Source organism: Stegastes partitus, unplaced genomic scaffold (genome assembly GCF_000690725.1).
Source record: "Stegastes partitus isolate 25-593 unplaced genomic scaffold, Stegastes_partitus-1.0.2 Scaffold1098, whole genome shotgun sequence".
Classification (NCBI taxonomy): Eukaryota; Metazoa; Chordata; class Actinopteri; family Pomacentridae; genus Stegastes; species Stegastes partitus.
Window position 1 is genome coordinate 38,410 of NW_007578829.1, and position 25,039 is coordinate 63,448.

At 40.7% G+C, this 25,039-nt stretch overlaps 2 protein-coding genes across 5 annotated transcripts; both read left to right on the forward strand.

Annotated features, from left to right (window-relative positions):
• Positions 1 to 5,360: 5,360 nt before the first annotated feature.
• On the forward strand, positions 5,361 to 15,907 carry zc3h11a (zinc finger CCCH-type containing 11A). Of its 4 annotated transcripts, none has more exons than XM_008296059.1 (17): positions 5,361 to 5,442; positions 6,874 to 6,945; positions 7,854 to 8,001; positions 8,104 to 8,223; positions 8,782 to 8,905; positions 9,016 to 9,198; positions 9,299 to 9,364; positions 9,489 to 9,662; positions 10,177 to 10,254; positions 10,348 to 10,446; positions 10,647 to 10,709; positions 10,803 to 11,330; positions 11,496 to 11,560; positions 11,650 to 12,184; positions 12,473 to 12,645; positions 13,023 to 13,225; positions 14,633 to 15,907. In XM_008296059.1, the coding sequence occupies exons 3-17, from the start codon at positions 7,948 to 7,950 to the stop codon at positions 14,847 to 14,849; spliced, it is 2,682 nt and encodes an 893-aa protein (XP_008294281.1). In that variant the 5' UTR covers positions 5,361 to 5,442; positions 6,874 to 6,945; positions 7,854 to 7,947; the 3' UTR covers positions 14,850 to 15,907. The 4 variants fall into 4 exon arrangements, with proteins under 4 accessions (XP_008294281.1, XP_008294280.1, XP_008294279.1 ...); XM_008296058.1 differs by lacking the exon at positions 5,361 to 5,442 and adding an exon at positions 5,449 to 5,816; XM_008296057.1 differs by lacking the exon at positions 5,361 to 5,442 and having other exon boundaries at positions 5,449 to 6,945.
• Positions 15,908 to 17,105: 1,198 nt separating this feature from the next.
• LOC103367890 (zinc finger protein 45-like) lies at positions 17,106 to 21,172 on the forward strand. Its single transcript, XM_008296061.1, has 2 exons — positions 17,106 to 17,378; positions 20,239 to 21,172. The coding sequence occupies exons 1-2, from the start codon at positions 17,192 to 17,194 to the stop codon at positions 21,030 to 21,032; spliced, it is 981 nt and encodes a 326-aa protein (XP_008294283.1). The 5' UTR covers positions 17,106 to 17,191; the 3' UTR covers positions 21,033 to 21,172.
• The last annotated feature ends 3,867 nt before the right edge of the window (positions 21,173 to 25,039 follow it).

A 25,039-nucleotide genomic window follows, 5' to 3' on the forward strand; every position in this document is an offset into this window, starting at 1 on the left:
AAGCTGAGCCGCAGCGGAACTCTTCAAAATAAAACACACATCACCTCAGTTGTTCTTCCCAGAACTGATGGTCTTCCACGTGAGAAATTATCCTCATGTTTAGATTATTTTACCTACTCTTCACTCAAGATAACAGTCATGTCAGTGGTTTGTTTGTTTGTGTTCACTTTATTTAAATTCATTTATTTCATTTCATTCTCTATCCATTAAATTTTTTCTTTTTTTTTTTTATCACCTGTTTGTTTGTTTTAGCAGGTTTTTTTTCATCATTCTTGATTAGTTTATAAATCTCTGTGCCCTTTTTTTAAAACTTGCCTGTACTTTTTTTTTATTCATCCAATGTAATGTATTCCATTTTTATTATGTCTTATTTTATTTTATATATTTACATTTGCCTGTAAAGCATTTTGATTAACCTCTGTAAATGAAGGGGCTCTATATAAATAAACTTGATTGCTTGCATATATTTTTAACATTGTAGCTCATAGGACATTTTATAAACTCCATCCATAAATCATGTTAATTACAGTCAAAATAAAAAGATACTAGACATACTAGACACACAAATATCAGAAACAACACTATGCTATTGCCTATAATCATCCTCATGTCAGACCTGACTTTGCATTTTTTTGGTTACAAGAAGATGTAATGACTTCCTGATCCAGATAAAAGAAACTGCAGACCTATATTAATACCTATAAAAAATATGTAACATATGGAAATTATAATCAGATCAGATAAAAAAAAACCCCAAAAGCATTTATTGTCATTGCATGTACACATACATCATAGTTTACTGTCTCTTATAAAAGAAAAATGTTTTATTTACTCATACACACATCTTAAAAATAATAAATAAGATTAATATGCTGAACAGTTACCATACCAGGCCATGAAAGAGTATATTAAGATACTCTCCAATGAGCAGTGATCAAGAGACTCCAATAACTTTGCAGAGAGCTTGATCCTCCTCAGTGTCCTGTACAGTCTCTACAGGGCCTTTTTCACCAGAGCAGTGGAATTTACAGTCCACTTAAGGTCCAACGTGCTGTTACCTTCCCAGCTTATTTTGTTTCTAACTGTAGTAAGGAACCGCTCAGCTTGGCTCGTAGTTGGTAACCATTGTGCCAGTTTATTCTATCACAAGGAGATGGGTTTTCATTTGGAATGTTAGCTTTATTGAGATTATTCAGGTCGCAAGCATGGGACCTTCACATCATGCCGCTATCATACGTTACCCTAGCAGTGCACACATACCACGTCACAGACTGCGACACCCACATGGCCACCATGTTAAAGAGGAATGCCCGGGCTGATAACAGTACATTTGATTGTTATTTTGATAGTGTGACTCTCCAGAGGCCTGTTCCACGAAGCAGGATCTGAGGTGATCGAGGAAACTTCAGGTTTAACTCTGGGTTTTCGGTACTATGACAGTGGTTCACGTCTTACCAGGTAAATCTGGTACTGCTGAACTCCTAACCTGCTCCAGAGCAGGTTGTGTTCTAGATCATAGTCTAAGAAAGATGGACGTAGCAACTGACCCTGAAAAGTGAACCCAGAAGTGTCAAAAACCTGCAGTACCACTACAGCTGACAGGTTCTGACTCCAAAAGCTCTGGCTCCATAGACCTTAGTTCTAAACAGGAAAACACAGATCACAGAATACAGCTTTTCTACTGCTCAGGATTATTATTTTTTTTTGTTAGCGTCCCTGGTCAAACCAAGAGATCAGGTGGTCAATCTGAAAATAATTTAATATTCAATTTTATATCAAGCATCAAAGTTTTCATGATGTGAGGGGGCGTTCACATTACTGTAACATTTAGGAAACTTAAATGTAATTAAAACAGTAAGGTTATGGTTCTACGTTGTCAGTATATCTGCTGTGTCTCTGAAGTAAAAGCGGATCAAACAGTTCATCTAGGGGAGCTCCTGTGGCTCACCTGGTTGAGCTGGCGTCCCATGTATAGGGGCTACAGTCCCCGTAGCAATCATGGATTCAAGTCCCACTCACGGCCCTTGCTGCAGGTTCTTCCCCCATTCGTCTTCCCCCTCTTTCCTGTCTCTCTCTCCTATCTAATAAAAAAAGCCCCCCTAAAAAACAGTTCATCTATGGTCTAATGGTTAACGTGCTGTTGAACAGTCGGTTGTTTAATGACCGACGCACATGTTGTCGTACTCCTTACAGCAGTGTAGATTGTAGAATTAACACCAAGAATATGACCAAAGTAGTGACTGACACTCCAGTTAAAATATAACATTTAAACTGCAGAACAGATAAGCTGAAGAACAAAGTCTTCTCCCCTAAATGTAAAGCAACTTCGGGCCTTTCTTTCTTTAAGTGCTTGAGACTATACATGAAATAGGAAAATGTTTTCAGGGTCGATTTAGATGAACCTCTGTTGTTGATGCTGACACTGTGATGTCTCTCTTCATCTCAGGTGTGTCTCGTATTCACTGCGAGGATCTTCTAAGTGAAGCCAACAGAAGAAAAAACCTCATCTGGAGCCGTTCATCTGGTTGTGAAGGAGACTGAATGGACGTCATCCTCAGTGAACCACTTCCAGTTCAGCTTTCACTTACAGAAGGACAGAGCAGCTGTTTCAGCAGTTTGTTATTCTCTGTTCTTAGTGTTCACAGGTTCCATTTATCGCCTTTAACTGCATCTCTGCTGTTGTTGCATACTTACAATACAGATTACACGTTGCCATCATTTGTAGCAGATATACAGCATTGAAACATCAACACATTCAGGACAAGAGCTTCATCAATACATTTATTGTACATTTAAAAACTACATTATTTAACAATTCTGAACTGGAAAGATATGTCAAAGTATGTAATCGATGGATGAAATAAATGTGTTGCCCAGCTTACAGTGTAGTGTAAATATTTAACAGTCATAAGACAAGTACTTTATGAAGACAGGGAGCTGAAACTGCAGAGCAACATTCCTGCTATTACTGAAATTGATGAGGAGGACATCAGTGCTGCTCTTCCTCACAGGGATGAAGAAGGAGAGAAGACTCTTCACCTCAGACAACCTCAGCTGAATGTTCATGTTCTCTGTAGCTCTCAGCCCACATCAGACAAGATGTTCCCAATGATCCACATCATGGCTGGAAGGAAAAGACACAAACAGTAAGAAAAAGATCTACAAGGCTCTTTAATTCCAACTGCTGGACCATTAAATGACAGTAAACACAGCAGGGTATGACTATAGCACAATAGAAAGTGGGATGTTTTTGAAATTTTTTAATCTTATGGAAATGTTTGTTTTCCTGGATGAGGCCAAAGAAAATTTTATTGCCTTAGATGGACAATAAAGTTTTTTCTTTTTATTCTAATGTATCATACTGAGAGTTAAAAAGGAAAAGAAACAGCACTCTGATTACATGACCTTCACATGGTTATCTGACAATACATTGCTCTGCTGGACTGTTGTACATTAAATAGCAGAAGGTAACTATGACTCACCTCTGTGGTTCAGTGTGATGCTCATATCAGTGGGTAGACCTCAGTAACTTCACTGTTTCTGAAAGGGAACTAATCATTTCAACAGATGCTTTTCTCAATGAAATGAGCTGAAAAAAAAAACAGTCAACAGTCTGATACTGAACCACAGAACAAAGACATGAACTCACAAACTGAGCTGAGCTTCACTGAACTGGGAGATTAACATTAATCAGTAACAGTGTTCTGTGGCGGAACGTTAGCTTCAGTTAACAGTTAACTAATTTGTGAAGCTGACAAACCTCATTTGACATCAGTGTTAACAATAAGTCAGGAAACGTAACATGAGATTTACAGAAGTTTAAAACACAACATCAGACCATGTTTTACCATCAGAGGCTCCACAGTCTGATGTTAACTTACAGTAACTTCAGCTACAGTAACACAGGTCACTACTTTATATGTACTATTGTCCAGATTTGAATATGAAAACAACAAGTTACTAAGATGACTTCAACACTGACCTGTAGAGTTTAGCTCCACTTTTGGAGGTTAACATTGCTAGCAGCAGCCAGTAATCACAGCAGCAGCAGCAGGTAAATGTGGGCATACAGAGAGTCCTCGGCCCTCAGTCAGTCTGACCAATCACTGCTCTCCGGCTCGGCCCTCTTTCAATCTTTTTTTTGTCTCTGACTCCAAAAATGTCAACCAGGAAGTAGCAAAAGTATCTAAGGTTTGTTCCAATATCCATAATACTATACTGTATGCAGTACAGTGTAAAGTAAAAGAAAAAGTATGTGATTTGGAGTGTCACTCTAATCTCTGTGGGTGGCAGAGAGCAGCCCAAAGGAAGAGGATGAGCCAGCAAGCGGCGATGCCTACCCTGTTGTGACATCACAACAGGCTGTAAACCAGAATGACTCCCTGAGAGCATTCCCATATCCATACTACCATACTATATAATATACCACAAAAAGATATAGCATGTCCCAATGCAGAGTATGCCAAATGTAGCCAAAAATGCCAAAAACATCAGAATGTCTTAATACATCTTGGTGGATTTTGCAGTATGCAAGGCAGCACCTGTCTCTGGCCATCAGATATGTCACAGTGTCTGAGCAAGTATAAAGAGTCATGAGTCGTCAAGAGTATGCTCACAGATGAAATGAAATGAAATGAAAAATACTTTATTTATCCCAGAAGGGAAATTCAATTCAAGATGACAGTTCATTTCGCATTACAGACGGTGACGGTCAAAGTTTAAGGGGCACTATTGTAACGTAGTAGTATGTCCTAGTTGTATGCATACTGCATGAAACAGAACAAACTTTTTCAGGGCATCTGTGATATGCACCTAAAGTAAAAAGGAAAAGTATGTGATTCAGAACACAGTCCTGTTCTGATCTGTGGTGAAAAAAAAGTAAGGAAGGGATGGCTTTTTCTGTTATTTTGTGGCTCTCCAGACACATTCGGGGCTGTGATTAGGTCCAAAAACAATGAAAAGCTAGATTTTGCTTAATATTCAAGGCAATGGCCTGCTGCTAGATTAGTTCAGAATAACTGTATTTATCTGAACAAATGAACACACAACACAGAAAAACCAGTGGTGAAAGAAGTATTCTTTAAAACGTGCATTTTTCGTGTATATAAACTTATAAATTACACAGCTTACACAGCAACAGAATTATTTGTTGGTATCATTTTGTAGTTGGTTGACCTGACCTGAAAAGTACAACATTAGTCACTATGATGTAGAGTAGAGGTAATGAAGTTGGACGCGAGCAGCGCACCGCCGACCGCTCATGGGAGTGGAGGAATCTACGAGCTTTGCTTTTGCCCTGAACGCAGCACACCAGTGGCCCGCCCTCAGACTCTCGCTGTCGCCATTTTGCTTTAGTCTAAGTGCGGCTGGGGCTTTCATCGAACCGGGACAGTGACTTTCCTATATTTCACATTTTTAAACATCTTTTTAAAACAGAAACTGGTAATTAACACTGTCTACACTTTTTACACAATATCTTTGGCTTTCATAATATGAACGTCAATACCACGGTAATTACTAAATAGACAACTGTTTCACATTAACGATAAGGTCGTGAGAAGCTGAAGCGCTAGGTAGGCCTCTGTAATGTAACGTGTGCTACAACAGCCTTTAGCTGTGTTAGCATAATATGTCAAGCGTTAAGAACGTTATATATGTGGTATTTGTTTTTAAAATATAGTCGAGTTAGCCAGGCTAGCTGTTAGTCCACATAGACTCATTCTAATAATTTATGTACGGCAGTATTTTTCCATCACTGCTGGGAACCGCTCGTAGTTCGTTCCAACTAGCTTTGGGCAACTTTTTGTTATCCAACAGTAAGTATGCGACTGTTTTCTTGACTGTCTTGGTTCTTCAACTTTGACCATACATACAGTATAATGATGTCGTGCTTATACTCCAGGACAACTGTTGTTGTAGCCACTGGAGAAGTATTTGCTAGAACTGGTGACTTTATGAATCGTTATTTTTATAAAGTTATTTCAGTGTACATACTCTTTTGTACATTTTTACAGTTTGTTCAGATGGACGACCGAACTGTTGTTCAGGCCTTCGTGTCTAGACTAAAGACACAGCCCTGTTTTGGGCCCTCAAAATCTGTTGTTTGTTTTGTATTTAATACTTGAGATGTATAAACATGGGTTGATTATAATCAGTGTAACGACAGTGAGTCAGTTCACTCATCTGGAAACCATGCTATAACCAAATAGCAGTTACTATGGAGAGCATGTTTGTCTCATGTTGATGTACATTTTGTAGAAATGTCTTCGCTGTATTTGTGCTGTCTGTCTGTTTCTTAATAACCCCTTTTCAGTTCCCCGGGGAGTGTTTTTGATTGATTTGTAGGTTTAAAACCATCCTCTTGGCACTCTTTGGGGATCCCTGGATATGGATAGCTTTCCCCAATTTCCTACATTGGCAGAAGATTTTTTTTCTCTTCAGCATTGGTAGTCAACAGCTGAAAATTCCTAGAAGCTTGAATATCCTGCCTATTTTTCCCACTGCCAACACTCAGTGTCATGAAGTATGCAAAATGCTGCCATGCCCAAGAAGAAGCGGAGGATTTTTTTCGACCCACCATCCCACCCCTCTTCACGTTTTGCCACGTCAATTTTAGCATTTTTTTCAATTTTTTTTTTCTTGTCTGGCTGTTTATGTCCCCCTATTTATTTATTTCATTAGTCACACCAATTAATAGTATTAAAAAAAATCCCAGAAGGACTCTATTCCAACCACCATCAGTAATGTTTAGCAGTCTGGCGGAGATAAAGATGTCTCAGAGAGTCTCAGAAAAGGGATGTCGTAGGAAGACAAGTGTCTCTGGGCGAGCCACCCCACTTTTCTTCTTATCTCACGGATCAAGTGTTCCTTCAGGACTCCATACCACCGCGGAGACACCCAACCAGCAGTGCACTCAGGAGGGAGACAACTTCTCAGCCACCTCAGGTAAAGGAGGAACAGCACTAAAGAAAATCAAATGCCATTGAAGGCTGACTGGCCACCTTGATGGAAATTTTGACCTGACAACAAATCACACACTTCACATTTATTTATTTGTATACCTCTCATGCCTAGTATATTTTGGCTTTGACACATTTCTTAAATAATTTTTTCTTGCTTTTAGGTAAGACAATCTTTAGTGTAAGTTTTTTAGTTCCTTGCATGCAGGGACTTTACAAACAAGGACCATGACTGAGAAAATACTCACCTGTGTTGTCTAAATAATAACAACATCTATTACTTTCACCCGTATCATTGCTTCTTCACATGTACATTCAGTCTCATCAAAAAGGCAAAGAATATTTGTGAAAACTTGCATTTACATGTTTCCCGATCTGGGGCTGTGTGTATTCATACAAACAGACCTTAGGCCACTAAGAAAGAAAACATTTGTCCACAGCACACTGGTTGCCTGCGGTTCAAATTTGTGCAACGTATTGCTCATCTCAAGAATACTGCTGACTAAATAACAGCATATCCCTTCTTCTATTCCTAGCTGTAGTTTTTGATAACAGGTAAGCAGTGTTTTTACCTGAGACTTTTGCATTGATGATTGCTTTCAAAGTGCAAAAATCTGTCAGTTTCTTCAGATAAGTCAAACTTGAAAATCTTGTAGGTCCCTATCCGTAAATTCATTTAAATTATTTGATTATGGAGGTAATGTCATTAAGAATCTTCAATGGACAAGCTGTAGCAAGTCATGCCTTCCTCTGGATACATAATATGACGAAAGGACACAGAGCCTTCCTGGTGTTACCTTTACATGAGCAGACTTGTTTGAAAAATTCATAGTGAATTGAAGTGATGAAAAAGGGTTTTCGTGGCTAAATCGTTTCTGTGCTCTGTGTTTTCAGGGAGAGTCCTGTTGGCCCTCAAGAGCACCAGCTGCTGGGTTTAAAGGTCGTCACCCCGTATCTACCGCCATTTAAGACGTATACCAGCAATACTATGACCAACCATGGAAATGACTGCTACTTCTTTTACTATTCCACCTGCACTAAAGTATGCAAAGTTTGACTACAAGCTTCTCATATACACACATAGTATAACCATTGGAAAGTGACTAGAGCAAAGAGTCTGAGCTTCATTTCATTTATCGTGCAGGGAGACAGTTGCCCCTTCAGACACTGTGAAGCTGCTATGGGCAATGAGACCGTCTGCAGCCTCTGGCAGGAAGGACGCTGCTTCCGTACTGTCTGCAAGTTTCGCCACATGGAGATTACAGTAAGAAAAATTTAGACATTATTTTTAAACTAAAGACAACTCTGGAATATCTCCTTCAAGCTTTGCCCACTCAAGGCTGTTAGTGTCCTGAATGGCCATGAATGAAGGGTAGAAAGATTCTCCCTGTCAGCCTTGGTCAGGAAGTCCACTCCTGCCTCTGGATCTGGCTGGAGGAACACTTATTGCATCATGAATGCAACCCAGTAGTGTTACGCAGTAGATCTCTCTAATTGTTTGCATTGAAAATCACGCTGATTAAGAAATGTTAACTTTCTCCATAACATCAGAGATAATAGCACCACTGTTACAGTCGTGTGTTCTATGTCACAAACTTCAGTCTTTCCTGTTTATAAAATCACAATACAGTATGTAGCTAGGAGAAACGATTACATGGTTATTATGCAAAAGTAGAGTGAGAACAGTAGACCTGAAAAAACAATAACTATACGTTCCTTTGGTGTATTGTGAAAAATTTTATGCACACAGATGCATTTGAATGATGAGCCTATCTTTTGCGTGCATGCTGCTACATGTTAATAATCTCATTCATCAAAACAGAAAAACCGAAAGGAGATCCCGTGTTATTGGGAGAACCAGCCGGCTGGCTGCCAGAAGTCACACTGTGCCTTCTTCCATGAAAAGCCCCGGTACATAGAAGGCGTCTTTGTCCCACCTGATAAAAGTGAGTGAGCTTTGCTTAAACAAACACACTTACAATTGAACTGTGGAGAATTTAGGAAGATTTGACATCCACCTGAGAGAGACAGTAATGACAATGACTAACTCTCCTAGGTCTGAGCAAGGATGAAGAACAGCAGCACGAGGAACCAGCCCCCCCACCAGCTGCTCCTCTCCACACCACAGCCAATCCTCAACTTAGAGGCGTCATTAAGACAGAAAGTCAGGAGCCAGTACCAAGCCCCACCCATCCACCAGTGGTAATCAATCCAGCAGATGACGATGAGGATGAAGATGGTGAGCTGGATGTGATTTCAAAATTCCTTCTTTGTCTTATTGTCATATTGAGAAAGGATGTTTACTTTGATCATTACCACTCATGTCATTATGTTTCCAGACCAGTTCTCAGAGGAGGGAGAGGATGGCAAGATTGCCCCGTCTTCTAGAAAGTTACCTAAATCAGGTGAGACTGCGCAGAGACACAAATCTTTGGAATTACAATTTGTTGTAGTTTGTGACTGATGCTGTAATTCTGCCAAATCCTGTGCAACCTTTGTTTTATATGAGACAATGTTGTTTCTTTACAGGGGATTCACTAAACTTTGGAGTGAGCACCTTGGAGGAGATCCTGCTTAGGAAGGCCCTGAAGGCCAGCATGAAGAGAGCTGGCTACGCCGTCCAGAGTGGTGAGACCTCTGCCAACGGAGAGAAAGAAAACATCCGGTCATTTTTTCAACCAGCCCTCTTGGAGTCCAGAGATGGTAAAAAAACAGGTTTACTTACTTACTTACTTACGTATTTTCTTATTTTGTAATTTAGCTTTGAGTACAGTGACATAGGTGTCTGATAGCATAAACATTGCATGTATAACCATTCCAAAGAACAGACAGAGAAAAATGCATTCAGACAATCTTTGTGTTTGTTTAATAGTAAGCTAGACTGCTGGGGCTACTATTTAACACAGTAGAACTGTATTGTTTGGACAGCACCACAACTGGAATATGAATATTGCCAGGTAGACCCAATAATCTTGTTTTAGGCATATTGTGTGGATATGTACTTCTCATGGTTTTTGAAGCAGCATTTTAATTTTAACCTGTCATTTGTCTGATGACAACAATCCCTGCTTGAAAACTAACAAGAAATATTGATTTTAAACTGTTAAAAAAAAATCTAATGTATACATAACAATGTAAAGATTGCTTTTAGCAGTTAAAAGAAGTTAAATCAAGATTATTTTTTCTAAACCACTTCAGTTTCTGTCTTTTAACCTAGAACCACTTGTCTTCGAAGAAACTGTGAGATCAAGAGCCAGTGTGGCTGAAAGGCTTGGAAAGAAGATTCCCAACACAGGTACATTTGTTGTCTTGGTGCAGATGCCAAATGCCACTGGTAATAATAATAATAATGTGGAGGTTTGAAGGTCATAATGTGTCCTTCCTGTAGATGTAAAAGGTCGAGAGGGTCTTCCATTGAAAAGGAGTCTTGCTGAGCGTCTGGGCAGAGTTGTGGATGCAGAGCAAACATCAGTGCCCAGTCAGAAATGTGAGTATTGTGAATATTCAGAATTTGCTCATAGCTATTCACTGGATGAGAACTGCAGCTTCAGATTCATGCTGATAAGAGATGCTGTGTTTTCAGGCAGTAGGAGCACATCAGTCACTATGAAATGTGTATAGAAGCAAGTTGTGTTTTGATAGTATTTATTTCCAAAATCTGTATTTTTCTTTCTTCTGTTAATGCAGTTTTAAAACCTGTAAAGGAGAGACTTGGATTGCTTTCAGAACCTGTTGCAGCCACTCAGTTGGGTAAGAAGTCTGAGAATATGCAGTTACCTCGAGATTGTTACCAGAATGATATCATGCACATAGATGAAGGCATTATTTGTTGTTGTGTTACAGCTGAGACAAGTTTGGTGCCTGAGCAGATCCGCATCAAAACTCTGGAGGAGATAAGACAGGAGAAAGCAGCTAAGTCTCAGTCTCAAAGCCAGACAGATGCCCCTTCAGTCATGCCTTCGGAGGTTGCCGTAACCAAAACCAACACTAACACCAAAGCCGCCAAGGGCATGAAACGAGCTATCACTGTAACAGACACCTCCATCAACCAGGTCAAAACGTTTTCTGAGGTCCTTCAGGCCAAGAGAAGAAGGCAAGAGAAGGAACAGGAGCCGAACCCCCACCTTACGAAGGCCAAGCTCACGGTGGAGAAAGTTCCAGTAGAGAGCCAGAGAGAGTCAGAAACGGATGGTCAAGCCACGAATGCACAGGAGGTTAGAGTAAAGACACTGGAAGAGATACGGAGGGAGAAGGCAGCAAGAATCCAGGCTCAGCAGGCCACGGCGGCTGACAACAAGCAGAACTCTGATTCTGAGGAGAGTGATGCCAAGAAGCCCCGTCTACTGTGCATCAAGAAACTGGCTCCTCAAAGTAAGACAGCACCTACATTTTTCATAGTTTGGTTCCCCGTGTCTTAGCACAAGAACTACAAGCAGAAATGTTATGTATACTTTTGTAAAAATGTTTTATTTGAATTGCATTTTTTTTTTCTCATCATGTTTTTGAATCACTAACATGAATTTTCTGTTTACAAAGGCACACATGAGAAAAGTGCTACAGTGACAGAGAAGCCAGTGAAAACTCCAGCTGCTGTGCCTGAGGTATGCTCTGTAAAATACTGCAGTAATGGCTGTGGCTGTTTGTTATTCTTCTACCTCTAGGTGATAGTAATTTTTCTGTGTCTCTCTAGACCAGCAATGACGTCAAGGTCAAGACCTTTGAGGAGATCATGCGGGAAAAACGCCTTCGGAAGCAAGAAATTGAGGAGCAGGCCAAAAGCTCAGCTGAAGCAGAGCCTTCTCAGAACCAAAGTTCTAATGATACCAGGAAGAGGAAGGTTCCTGTTAAAATCAGTCTCACATCACCAGGCCCTTCCTTACCTTCCCTCCCAACTTCAGTCCCTGACTCTACCCTTTCCACCCAAAAAGTCCCTGTTCGTAAACGGATTCCTCTCAAACCCAAGGCTGCTTCACCTCTGAACAGTACAACTACTCCTGATACAGCAGTGTCCTCAATCCCAGTGAGGCTGCCACAGCAGGGTGAGACTGAGTCCCAGAGGAGCTCCAAGGAAGTCCCAGATAAAAACACAAGGATCTCCCCCACACCGTCACTAGCCAAACAGGCTAGAGGAACTCCGCAGGGTCCTGCTGCAGAAGCCCCCCCTACCGATAAAGCACTGAACAATAGTCCGAAGAAATCCCCAGAACACTCTGTAGACACTAAAGGTACCATACCTAATGCTGTCATACTTATTTCATTTTGCAGCCCATGTTTCCTTTTAAACGCACAGTCCGCCCACCTTAGACTTTAAAAGGCCACAGAGACCTCCACCTGTTTCCTTCAGCACAATCACCATTTACATGCACTTTAAGTGGCCTCATCGGTTTTTGGCAGACATGCTATTTCTTAAAAGTTTTAGAAAAAGTACATGTGGGTAGCAAATCATTTGCACAGAAATGATAAAAAAAAAAGTACGATGAAACACTGACATTTAAACTTTGCTATTGTTTCAGTGAGGCCCAAGCTGAATGTGAAACCGTCTGTAATGAAACCTGCAGTGCAGGTGAAGCCAGGCCAGAAGAGGAGGGGAGCAGAGCGTTCCGCTGTAGCTGCTGTTAAACCTTTGAACAGCACCTCCACAGTGCCCGAGGAGCCACTGCAAGAGACGGCTTGCAGAGAAAGACAGGTAACTTGGACATAATATATTCAATTCATTGGATGTTTCATATTTACTTAGATATGTCTATATATGTGCTAGTGTATTTTTCTTTCTTTTTATTTCTCAAATGTTTGTGCTGTATATGTTACTCCACTTTCCACTGTAGTGTTTTGTGTCTGTCACATTTAATTTGTGCATTTCTACATTGCGTGTCTGTGACACCACCAGTATTTCAGGTTACATTGTTTAATACACTCAATTATACTGTTTGTCTAATGTCTTTGTCAGACATCTAGTCTCTGCTCTGATTGAGTTATCATCTCAAAAAAATGCAGATGTATGATGGGAAATGGAAGCAATCTTGTCCTGTTAATGACCTCTGGTGACTTGTGCTGCATTTTCAGGTGTTGCCATCCTTCAGTGCAGAGGCTCAACTGAGCTCTTCTGTGCCACGCAGTCCTACATCCTTGCCAGATGCTGGCTCCAGCTCCAGCTCACCGAGAGAGGAGCTTCAGTCTGTCCCTGTCTTCAGACAGAGCCCAGGCCAAGAAACCAAGCCGGCCGTCAATCTTGCTGCTGCCAGAGAGGCCTGTGCAGTCCCCCAAAGGTACAAACACAGCTTTAATAACATGACAGATAGATAGATAGATAGATAGATAGATAGATAGATAGATAGATATTTTATTCATCCCCTTGAGTTACTCAAGGTAATATTACCTAACTTGTTGAACTTGGTCAACAAGCTACAATTTCCCCCTCTACAGTTAGCTAGTTTTTTTGTTTTTTTTAAGCTAACCTCAAGATCTATTTTTCAGTGTGGTTGATTTAGTCAGAGCTGTTAAGAACTCTCCAGATTGATGCTTAGCTAAGCCTGATAAATAATATTATTTATTACTTTGAAGCGAAGGGTGAGGTGGAGGATATTGGGTTGGTTGCAGTCTGCAACTTCACTGCTTGATGCCACTAAATTCAACACACTGGATCATTAACAGAACCCCCCTGTAATATAGGAATACTGCTTGCTTTGCCGAGGGGCCACCTCTGCAAAATGACAGGAGGCCAGAGGCCAGTTCATAAGAATGTATATTAATCTTATAAAATTAAGAAGCTCTTTGAAGTTATTCATTTTTTAATGAACTGAGGAACAGGTCAGACATTACTGAACATTTACTACATAAACAAACAAAACATTTACTGGTGTAAATCAGTTTGATTTCATTGTGAATATGAAAACGATCTTCTGGCACCCTGTCATCTTATGACCTGTGGGTCTTATTTGGCCCTGTGGTCACAAGATGAGTGTCACTGCAATACAACACCCATGTTTAATGTCACTGCAGCACTTCAAGAGCAAACAAGAACTTTTGCCAGCTTATCCACACAACCACTTACCCCCATCTGTGCATAATGTTACTTTTCACACTGTCAGTGAAAATATATTATTGAAAACCTCAACTACTAACAAGCTTCTGTTAGTTTCTTCAGCAAGATATAAAACCAATGTTATCACGTCTTCCAAATGATACTGTTGGCAAAAAGTTTTGTTTGTAGAAAAAATGGAACTATCCCAGTCAGAACTGACGGAAATTATTCCGATGCTTTTATTTCTCTGTGCCATCATTGTGTTTTCGTCTTGTCAGCCCCTTCAATGTCTCTCCCATCCTTGTAAATGCAATCTCTCTTAAACACCATGCTGATGCCATCTTGGATCTTGGGGGTAAACAGTTGATCAATTTCAGATCAAAATTACAATTTAAAAACAATGCAATTAGCAAATTACAAAAGCTGCAGTTTAGGACACATGTTATGTAGCAAGTCTGACCCAGTGTTTGAACTGTCGTGTCAAATCGTTCAGCCCCAGTGTTCACATAATAAATTCCTTAAAAGTCGTAGCTACCTATATTATACAAGCTGGACATGGATGTACACTTAACTGATTGGCAGAGGCATACAATAACAAGTTAGTAATTGTAGTTTCAGCAAGACGTGAATGCAGCTTCTCTCTTCATTTCAGCCCGGTCTTGAAGACGCCCACCCAGTCCAAATCACGTAGACCCAGTGTAGCAGCGTCCCGCGCTGCCTCTTCCAGCACTGCTGCCTCCACCTCCGCCATGGACGACTTTGAGGAGCTGATGAACGAGTTCACCGATGACCACCTGGAGGATGACGTGGACCCTGGCATCGGAGAAGACGACCTGCTGCAGGAACTGTCAGAAATGATTGACAGTTGAGGGCTACATCAAGCACAGTCAACTGCCTGCCCCTGCATCTCACCCACAACCTTGTCTTGTGACTCTACATGTACACCAGATATTGACAATAGAGCATTTAAAAGACATTTTTTTTTCTTATTTTAAGCTTTAGTTTCATGTTTTACTCTTTACATTTTAAACATCTTCTCTCAAAGTACAGTTAATTTCCTGCCCATGTGATCATCTGATGGCCGAGGAGTTATTCTGCAGGGCTTTCCTTCTCATGTCTGGTTAAGGTCAATGTCCAACTTTCAGGCCCTTAAAAAATTGGCAGAAGCTCTGATGTTGGAAGACATTGTTAAGAATGCCCTCAATTTGTCAGGAATCTCTGGATGACTTAAATGTGGGAATGCAACACTTTAGAGAGAAGGCATATCTGTATACTGTGTATGCAAAGGGAAGAGAAAGATGATTATAGGAATAAATACTGTTGCACTTGCAGTAGCCTGATACCTTTCTATTCACGGTTTTAATTTTTTTCTGTGAGTGGACGAGACTGTTACTGCCCAGCTCGTTCCAAGACTATGACAATTTTACTTAAACAAGGACCCTGTCAACAAAGCAAGGAAGTCACAACCTGAGAGGAATTTTCAGTCAAGTTACTTTTAAGTTCGTTTAATCAATCAGACACATGCGCTTCACTGATTTTCCATTCAGTTGTTATAAAGGGCCTCTTCTACCTGAGGCTGTCCTTCAGTTAAAAAATTGTGTATTTTTTTTAACTGGTTCTTTTTAATCAGTGGCTATATTTTGAAGCAACTAGTCTGGGTTTAAAGTCTAAGTACTCTAGTCTTTGTTATTGATCACCTCAGGGACTGTTTCTGATGTTTGTATGTTCTTTGTAAGATTGATAGACAATGTTTCTTTTCAACAGTGCTGTCTTCAGTTGATGTCTTTCTCTTTTGTGTTGGTTTATCAGTGTGGTCTGTTGATTTCTGGTCTTGTGTTTTTGCTCTGTCCGGACTCTTTTCCTTGAGCTTACTGTTCAAAGTGACTTGTACAAATTACTGTGTAAATAAAGATGCTTTTAATGACCAGCTGGATCAATAATTGACATTTTTAAATGGGCTGTACTACGAAGTGAGTTCAGCATGCCCAGGGTATCTTTTCAGTATCTAGCTACAGTTAACCTAGCAATTGCAATTGGGATAAGCAAGTAATATATGAACATAAAAACATAAAGTAATTCACAAGTAGGCTGACTCATTTTGTATATGAGTGTTTACAACTTCATATATTTCTTACAAGAAGAACAAACTAATGGGAATAATTCATAGTGTAATATATGATAAAAACAGCACAAATGCAGAAACCAAAGTACAAAGAAACGCAAAATAATGCAGACTGAATGTGTATTTAATACTTAACATCACTGTCCCTTTGTGGAGAAGGTGCACTCGTACGTTTGTTATGTAAGATTCAGTTTAATTAACATCATGCATTACAAGATTGTATAGCAAAATTATAGATGCTGTCCTTCTACGCTGCTCACAAAAAGACAAATTATTTAATGAATAAAAAATCCAGTCATAAAAATCTAACTTTTTCGTGGTGATGTGGATGATGAATTCGGTAACTTCACATTAAGTTTCATTCCTTTGGCTGTAAGACACTTCTCGTCTTACTCTTTCAGCTGCACAAATGTAAAATGATTTATTCAAATTTATAAATAGGCTTTTTGCCAATCTTAGAAGGTCAACAATCAGGTTAACAGGCTTTAGTGTTTTAATCAGTTTCTGTTTTAGGGTTCTATCTGAAATTCCTAACATCTGTGAGAAGTCATATGTTCCCCTGTCACTATCTGTGCACTGAGCTCTGCTGGATCTTCTGATGCTCATGACATTTTTCCAATAGAACTGATTGGTCAGTTGGAAGAGCTTTAATATGTGCTGATCTCTCATCTGGAACATAACCTGCTCCGGAGCAGGTTCGGAGTTCAGCATCAGTTACCATGGAGATGTACCTGCCAGCAAGAGAACCACTGTTGGAGTTGGATGTGAGAACTAATGTTTAGTGTGCAGAGAGAAGTGTCCCACTGCAGTGGACGGGACCGCCCTGCAGGCAGCAGTTAGTTATGAAATAAAAAACAAAACTGTGATGACATTTTCAGACAGGTTCAAGTGCCTTTACTGCACTGACTCTACTTACTTTTCTCACTTCAAGTCACCAAACGCTGCTCGTCGGCCTCCCGCCCAGCAGGGGGCGCTGCCGCCGCAGTCCGGCGACGCACAGACAGCACGCAGGAGCCGGTCTGCTCGTCCGTCCGGTCCGCTGGATGTAAACAGAAGGACGTTCCGCCTCCGGAGACAGCGGGAGAAAACATGACCAAGCTGGAGCTGCTAAACGTGTTTCTGAACGACAGGCTGACGGCGGCCGCCGAGGAGATCTTCCGCGCCGTGAAGGACGCGGTGCTGGAGCAGCAGGGCGAGCTGCTGCGCTCCCAGCAGGAGAACGAGCGCCTCAAACGGCTCCTCAACGTGGCCGTCCAGCGGCTCCTGCTGCAGCCAGGTGAGCGGAGACACACGCCGGGTTCAGAGGCTCAACAGGCGCACCAGAGACACAAGACATGGCTGCATTTGAGGACTCGTGCTTTGCTGTTGTAGCTAGTTGAAAACTGTGTCAATGTAGGAGGTGAGAAATGCCACACTGACCTCCTTGGGTTTCTGTTTCACACTCAGAGCTCCTAAACATGTGATGTGCTCAGACTGATACATGTAGATGTAGAGGGCATGTTGTGGTCGTTTGGCTGAATACTGCTGGAAACAGCCCAGGACAAGAGACGCTTCTGTGTGTTCACCCATAGACAAGACCGCCTCAGCTGATGGATGATGTCAACACTTCAAATTCTGTCCAAGTGTGATGATCATTTATAAAACATGTTCCCATCGGTGCTTGGCGACACATTTTGGTAGTTACTTTATCAGAGAGGTCATTCTGTAATACATCCATATGCACATTAATGTCACTGTTGCATTTATCTTGCTCAGACACAGAGAAGTCTTCCCCTAGGACACTGGAAAATAGATTCAGCTGGAAGCCATGGTTTAGCTGCAGCTGATGAACTGTGACAGCTCACCAGGTCCCCCCCAGAAAACAGTGTTATTTAGAACAAAAGAGAAATACTTTATTTTTCCGTCATGGGGAAATGCTGTAATTACAGTATCCACAGAAAGAGGAAAGTGACCCCCGCCACAGTAGAAAAACAAAAACTGTAATTGAAATAGAAATATAACAGAAAAATCTAGAAAGATTTCAAATGCACAATAAACTGTGAAATATAATGTGAATAAAAGTGTACTAAACTGAAAAATATACCATACAGTGTCAAACGCTAACAATTAAAATGTTCAGTGAAATCCCGTTGGGGATCATCTGTAATTCTAAGTATTTTTCTGAAGTTGTCGCTGTGGTATCACTCGTGTTACGTTGTGTGAGTGAATGTGCACCGCTGTCTTGGTTTGGAAATATTCATACGACTTCTTCTGTCGTCTGGTCCTGCAGGTGTATCACAGGCTGGAGAGAAGTGTGTGTTTTAGCGACTCTTGCTGCTGTGTCAAAGTCTAGTTCAACGTTTTCCCTCATTTAAACATGAACTAGCCCCGCTTTGTGACCCCAGGAATCTGTAAGGGTCATTATTAAAAGGATGAACGTAATCCCAACATTGCTCCATAGATTGGTGCAAAGAAAACAATGCCTAAATCGACATGACCCCACCCCTCTAAGAATTTTTATCTCAAAAACTAGTGTTACCAGTGACCCCCAGATTTGACACAGGATCAACTCAATTAATATTCACCACTTTAAAAAAAACAATCTGTGAAATCGAAGATGGTTAGGTGTGTGCCATTCGGTAAATTGAGGCAGAATGACCCGTAAGAAAAATGTTCTGTTCGTCGAGTAACACAAGGGAGAAAACAAGGTGAAGGTGTAGTGCAGTACCGGATCATTTGCACTTGTAATGGGGTGAGGTGGAGGTTCTGTGAATAAACATGGGAGAGGTGGCGTTTAAGATGTCCCTCAGTCTAACATTCCAAGAAAATCAATCAGTGCCTCCCACCTGACCCGCTCAGAATCAGCTGATTTTCCATGTACGATAGCTTTAGTACATTTAATGAAGCCATGCAAGATTAAACTGTCATACTATGAATGTTTATTGAGTTACAGGCCCCTGAAGTACATAAGGGTTGGTTGAAATTCTATTTTTTCCAGCAGTCTTGAGCCCTCGTACTATTATAGGTATAGGAGATAACCATATGAAATTTTCAGTGCTGAAAAACACACATTTCTTTGTTTATAACTGAAACCAAATCATTTTCCATCCAGTCCTGGTGTCACAGCTAAACCCTGGTTTTGTTCAGCACGATTTTTCCTATCCAGCTTCAAGCATCAATGTAATATCATGGGTTATACCATCGTTTTCAACAGCAAAACTGCAGCAGTTTAATGTCTATGACGTAGAATCAGCAGAGAAAACTTTTAGAAAAGTGCTTCTGGGTAAACTTTCATGAGTCATATCAGCATGTGTGATGGTGGTTGGTCAGAACAGGTTCTAGACGATGAAAGGATCATTTTACCTACATTCTGATATCAAGCTTGTCTACCAGCCATGATTCCTTCTGTGTCAGAATACTTTTCTAATATTTAGACAGTAGAAAACTGTTTTGACACAGAAGGAATCCTGGATAGTTGATGAGTCAGGTATCTAAATGTTTCACATTCATATTTTGTGATGCTTACAGACCTTGATCTTTCCCTCAAAAAGCCCCGAACTGCTCTGCTCTTACTCGACTCTATCTGCACTCTGTTTACTGGCCAAATGTTCTGTACAACTCCAAAAGTGGGTACACAAAACATACAATAAGCCATGAAAGGTGGGAGTCGATGAAGCTGGTTACACTCCACACATAAAGAAGCAAAACAAGTGCATCTGCAAGAAAGCAGCAACTATCTCATTGGTCAACATCATAGGTGGCATTCTGTCTCGTTAGGGACTTTTGACTGGTTCATTTTACAACAGTCAGAGAGTGAGAGCACAAACCTGAGAGCAGAAGTTTCACGAGCACACAGATTACTTAGGATGTATGAGAGTGAGTAAATGCACTCAAACTGAATCACAAGAGATTTGTGCAGCAGAAGTATATCTGAGTGCAGACAAACAGTTTAGAGCAGGAACAGAGCAGATTTGCACTTGAACAGAAAGAAGCTTTATGACAGAGAAGGCAAAGACTGGAGGTAATGCCCACAAAGTGAAAGACCACACTCTTGAACAAAGATACCAAAGTCACCTTATACAAGTCAGGTTGAGGCATCTCTAGAATATTTTTTATCAAATTTAGCCAGCATGACTGTGATGTTCTTATTTTTTCAGAGCCTCACTCTGTCCAGCCCCAAGATGATGTCCAGCTCTGTGAGTCTGAATGGAGAAGTAGTGTGGAGCTGCTGCCTCAAGTTAAGGAGGAACCAAAACTAAGAAACATTCAAACCAAATGTTTACTGGAAGCAGTGGACTCGGAGGAAGGAAATTGCAGTCACGTTGAGCCACAGAGGTCACATCCTCCACCAGCACCAACTGTCTCTCCACCTCCACTCACATCCCTGGAAATTAAGACGGAGACTGATGGAGAGAACAGCAGGAAACAGCAGCCAACCAACAGCTTATCATCGTCCATGACTGTTCATTCAAACTGCAGAGCAGCTCAGAGCGATTCTTGTGCCTCCTCTACAAAGAGTCACAGGACTCCAAAAACTGATCAGCTGGTCAAGGGGCTACTTCGCTCAAATGGAAAACAAGGTTCACACATACTGCAGATCAAAAATGTGAGATCCCTGAAGCCACCTCCACCTCGCTCCTCTCATCCAAGCCAGGGCATCCAGAGGTGGCACAGCTGTAAAGAGTGTGGCAAAGGCTTCAGCTTCGCCTGCCAGCTAGAGGTTCACATGCGGTGGCACACAAAAGAGAAACCATACAGCTGTGCCGTGTGCCGGAAGAGCTTCACCACTGTCAGCATGCTGAAGAGGCACCACCGCATCCACACTGGAGAGAAACCGTTCCGCTGCCATGTGTGCGGGAAATGCTTCAACCAGTCAGCACACCTCAACACCCACTTTAGGCTACACACCAGAGAGAGGGCCAGCTGGAGTCGAGCATCTCACTGCAAATGAACAAAGTCCCATTAGCAGGAACCTGACCTATGTGTAAACTCTTAAATGCTTTAACTGGCCAGATTTCAGCTTTAAACAGTGTACAGTAATGGTGTTTGATTGTGTCTTATTGTTGTGCAATAAAGAGTGGTACATGAAGATTTGTGATCCATTGATTGTGATGCTGGACGCCCTCAAAGGTATTAAAAGGAACATTTCGTACAACATTTACCTGCCAGTGTAAAAGCTAAGATGTGCAAATGTGGGAAAACTTGTTGACAGAACTGTTCACGAGCCCAACAAGGCAGGCCAAGTGACCAGAGAGATGTTTAGACAGGCTGTAGATTATGTAGACATCACAGCTAACTAACCCTAAATGCCACTGCTTCATAAAACTGCATATTACCTGACTGACAAGGCCATCATGTTAAGGAGACAGGAAAAAAAAAAAATCACTTCAGCTGTATGCACTGAAGCTAACAGTGATGGCAGCTTTGTTAGATGACCGTATCACATGACAAGACAATGTAAGGTCAGAGGCTCACTTATTCTTCTCTTTCTTCACTTTCTCTGCCTCTATTAAGACACATATGAATCCTTCCTTTAGTTCATTTTGGATTTTTTAAAAATTGAGTTTTTATTGGACACCAGCTTTAAAGCACAGGTATGCAGCCCCCCACTTCACTACATAGAGTATGCAACAGCAGTAGGTGCTCCCCTGCCGACTCAGGGTGAAGGCAGGTTCACCTGGACAGGTAACCAGTCTATCACAGGGCTAGAGACAACCAAGCACACCCACATTCACACCTACAGACAATTCAGAATCACCAATTAACTTCACCTTGTCTGTAGACTGAGGAAGGAAGCTGGAGAACCTTGAGAGAACCCACACTGCACAGGGAGAACATGCAAACTCCACACAAACTTCCCAGGCGTCCTAACTAGGGATCTTGTAGCTGTGAAGTGATGGTGCTAACAACCCAGCCACCGTGCAGCCTCATTTATCAGCCAGAAAGTATAAGATTGAATTGTCAGGTTTTCCACTTTCTAACAGTATTTAAGTGTATTACGTGTGACTTGGAATTCCATGAGGAAACGCAACCAGTGTGTTAACATTATTAATGACTTAACTTCTCATTAAAAAACAACCATATCAGATCTTACAAAAACAAAAATGACCTCAACACAACTGAGAAGACACGACTAAACTGAAATGTAATCAACAGTTTCAGTGGCTAAAGTGAACTGCAGACGTCTTACACGGAGCAGACTGAGAGGAAGTTAAAGCATTTTTAATGGATTAAATAAATGACTGATGGGATTATAACTGTGTCATACTGCACAGAAGATATTTCAGAGTTCTCTGTCCTTCGAGCCATGGTTGTGCTGTCTCCACAGAGCTGCAGGACTTTATGTTACAGCAAAAAATGAACCTTCATTGAGTAAAGATGTGGAGGGAAAAAAGAATTACAGTTTATATTTAGCATATTATAATTACAGACACTACACTAGAAACTCCATGTAGTAAAAGTCAGTACGCCTTTGTAGCCCAGTAGAAACAGAGCTTCAGACTTATACTTTGATTTATATATATTTTTTATTATGAATTTATTTTATTTCTATTTGTATTCTTTTTTTTAAATGTCTTTTATTTCATAGATCAGTTGTGACACAAAACAAGTTATTTGGTTGATTTGGATGTCTGTCAAGTTCAATTTCATTATATTGGGTGACATTACGCAATGCTGAAATCCTATTGGTGGAGGGAGGCCAATTCCCACCCCTTCAGGTAGCGACTGCAGCTGACCGGAACGAGCGGAAGACACAGACACAGGCAAGGCAGCGAACTGAAAAAAGAGATTAATTTAACAAAAAGTAACGAGCAAAAAATTACTGTACATCCTTAAATGTACTCAGGAGTGACAAAGTGACCAGCGACTGATGTGATGTAGCTGGTGTGCTTACTTTCCAAACATTTTGGTGAGTGAAATATTCATCTGCGCTAATGAGCTAAGGTGGCTAACGATGCTGGATAGAACGGTGTGCCGATGCGCTATGCTTACGAAGTGTGGACGTTTCTCTCTGACTCGGTGCCGCTGCTAAAACTACGATTTCTGCCGTAATGCATTGTTCATTGTTTGATTAAACGGGCAAACATTTCATTTTTTATTTGATAAAGTTGTAAGTGTAAAATGTGAGCTGTAGCTCCATTGTTTGTTTTTGCACACAACGAGAAGATCAAGTGCTATGAGTACTGGTGTGGTTTGAACTGTAGAACTGTTTTGTCAGAAAATATCATTCATTTATCGGTAAAAATTGATTAACAGGTGAACGGTTTAAAAAGCATTGGTGATGCAAAAGTATTTTAGTTCATGACTTGGAAACAAAGAAATGGTTTTATGATTAAAATTCATAATCATAATTCATGGTTCAGGAGAGCAAAAAAAAGGAAAATCAGAATCTTATGGGTTAAAAATAATCCATTTGAGGTGATGCAGTGATTTAGAGTGCCACTTAAGTCATAAGATGAGTTAATAAATGTGGTTGTTACTGTGTTTTAATCTCAGTAGAATAAAATTCTGTTAGCAAGCACTGGAATGAGATGGGACAAGACGCCAGGTCTGCTGTGGACATAGTAGCATCGAGCATGCATGACATTACTTACCTTGAGCTGCATTATGATTTAGCCTCTATTCTTGTGTTATCATTTAACACTGGATGAGAACGTCCAATCATATGTCGCAGTCTTTCTGTCGTCACCAAATAATGGCCTAAGTCATTTTTTTCATTTCTCCTCATGATGCAGGCCACCTCAGGTAACATCGCCTAAATCCTCAGTTGAAGAGATCATGCAGTTCCAACCCTGTTGTATAATGGCCTATGTCAAGAGTGTGACTTAGGCAGTATTAATTTGCCTAAGTCAAAAGAGAATGTGACTTAGGCTATTTGACAAGCTTTTCAAAATGGCGACTGCTTCAAAGAAAACAAAAATCTTTTCAGCCACTGAAGTTATTGCCATAATTCAGGATTCATCCCCTTTTGGTAAGTGATGAGAATTAGTACAAGGCTTTAAATATTGCATAGTTATTTAATATTTCAATTCAGTCTTTTAATCAGCATTTTTGTCTGCAAAGTAGCTACATCCATGAAACTAGCATTTAGCAAAGATTTGAAGAGCTCCAGAACCTGTGGCTGTTACAAGTCAAAGGTTTTCTGTCAACTCTTTTCTTTATTTTTAAACATTATTTCATCAACAGTTTTTGTTTCATTTTTGCACATTACATGGTCTAATTGAGGAAGATATGTAACTTAATAGAAAGGACAACTAGACAATGAATGTTGTTCAAAATGTTCACATATTTGTGTCTGTATACCTCAAAGGGTTGAAATGTTTTTACTTTTAGGTAGGAGATGCACTTAACAATGCTGACACTAATCAGGCCACGTTTACTGAAACTGACGAGACTGTTGTTGAAGAGATGGAGCAGCATTTTACAGACCAAGACTCTGTTTCTGAAGGAGTAGACAATACCTTAAACACTCCTGTTAATGTTGTCGAAGATGCCAAGCAGACAGATCCACACCATGAAGAGGACGTATATGACGATGACAATGATGATGATAATGGTGATGATGTCATCATCAATCCTGACTATACCCCATCTTGTGGTGAGTCCTCTGGCCCTGAACATAAAGACAGCCTAACCATTAACTCCAAAACAGCAGGATGAGGAGGAAGATTTAGACAATATGGGCAAAAGGAAAAGAAATAAACGTCTCAGTCTGGGAACATGGAAGCAAAATGAATCCAAGCAAAAAACATCTCAAAGGAATGTCATACACGGGCAAAGGTGGAAAAGAGATAAGTGCAAAAACAATGGGTCCTCACTGCAACTCCAAGTTCTGGCAGCGAGTCTCAACTCTTGACTGCCAAGTAATGACAGAAATGGGCAATGAAGATCTGGGAAGACCGCCGGTTATACGTCACCACTTTAGTCAAAAAGCAAAAGCAAAAGCAAAAGACAGTT

Coding starts and splice junctions, on each gene's coding strand:
- zc3h11a (XM_008296059.1), top strand. CDS start 7,948: ATGACCAACCATGGAAATGACTGCTACTTCTTTTACTATTCCACCTGC. Junction 8,224..8,781: donor TTCGCCACATGGAGATTACA/GTAAGAAAAATT, acceptor TCATCAAAACAG/AAAAACCGAAAGGAGATCCC. Junction 9,663..10,176: donor CCTCTTGGAGTCCAGAGATG/GTAAAAAAACAG, acceptor CTTTTAACCTAG/AACCACTTGTCTTCGAAGAA.
- LOC103367890 (XM_008296061.1), top strand. CDS start 17,192: ATGACCAAGCTGGAGCTGCTAAACGTGTTTCTGAACGACAGGCTGACG. Junction 17,379..20,238: donor GCGGCTCCTGCTGCAGCCAG/GTGAGCGGAGAC, acceptor TTATTTTTTCAG/AGCCTCACTCTGTCCAGCCC.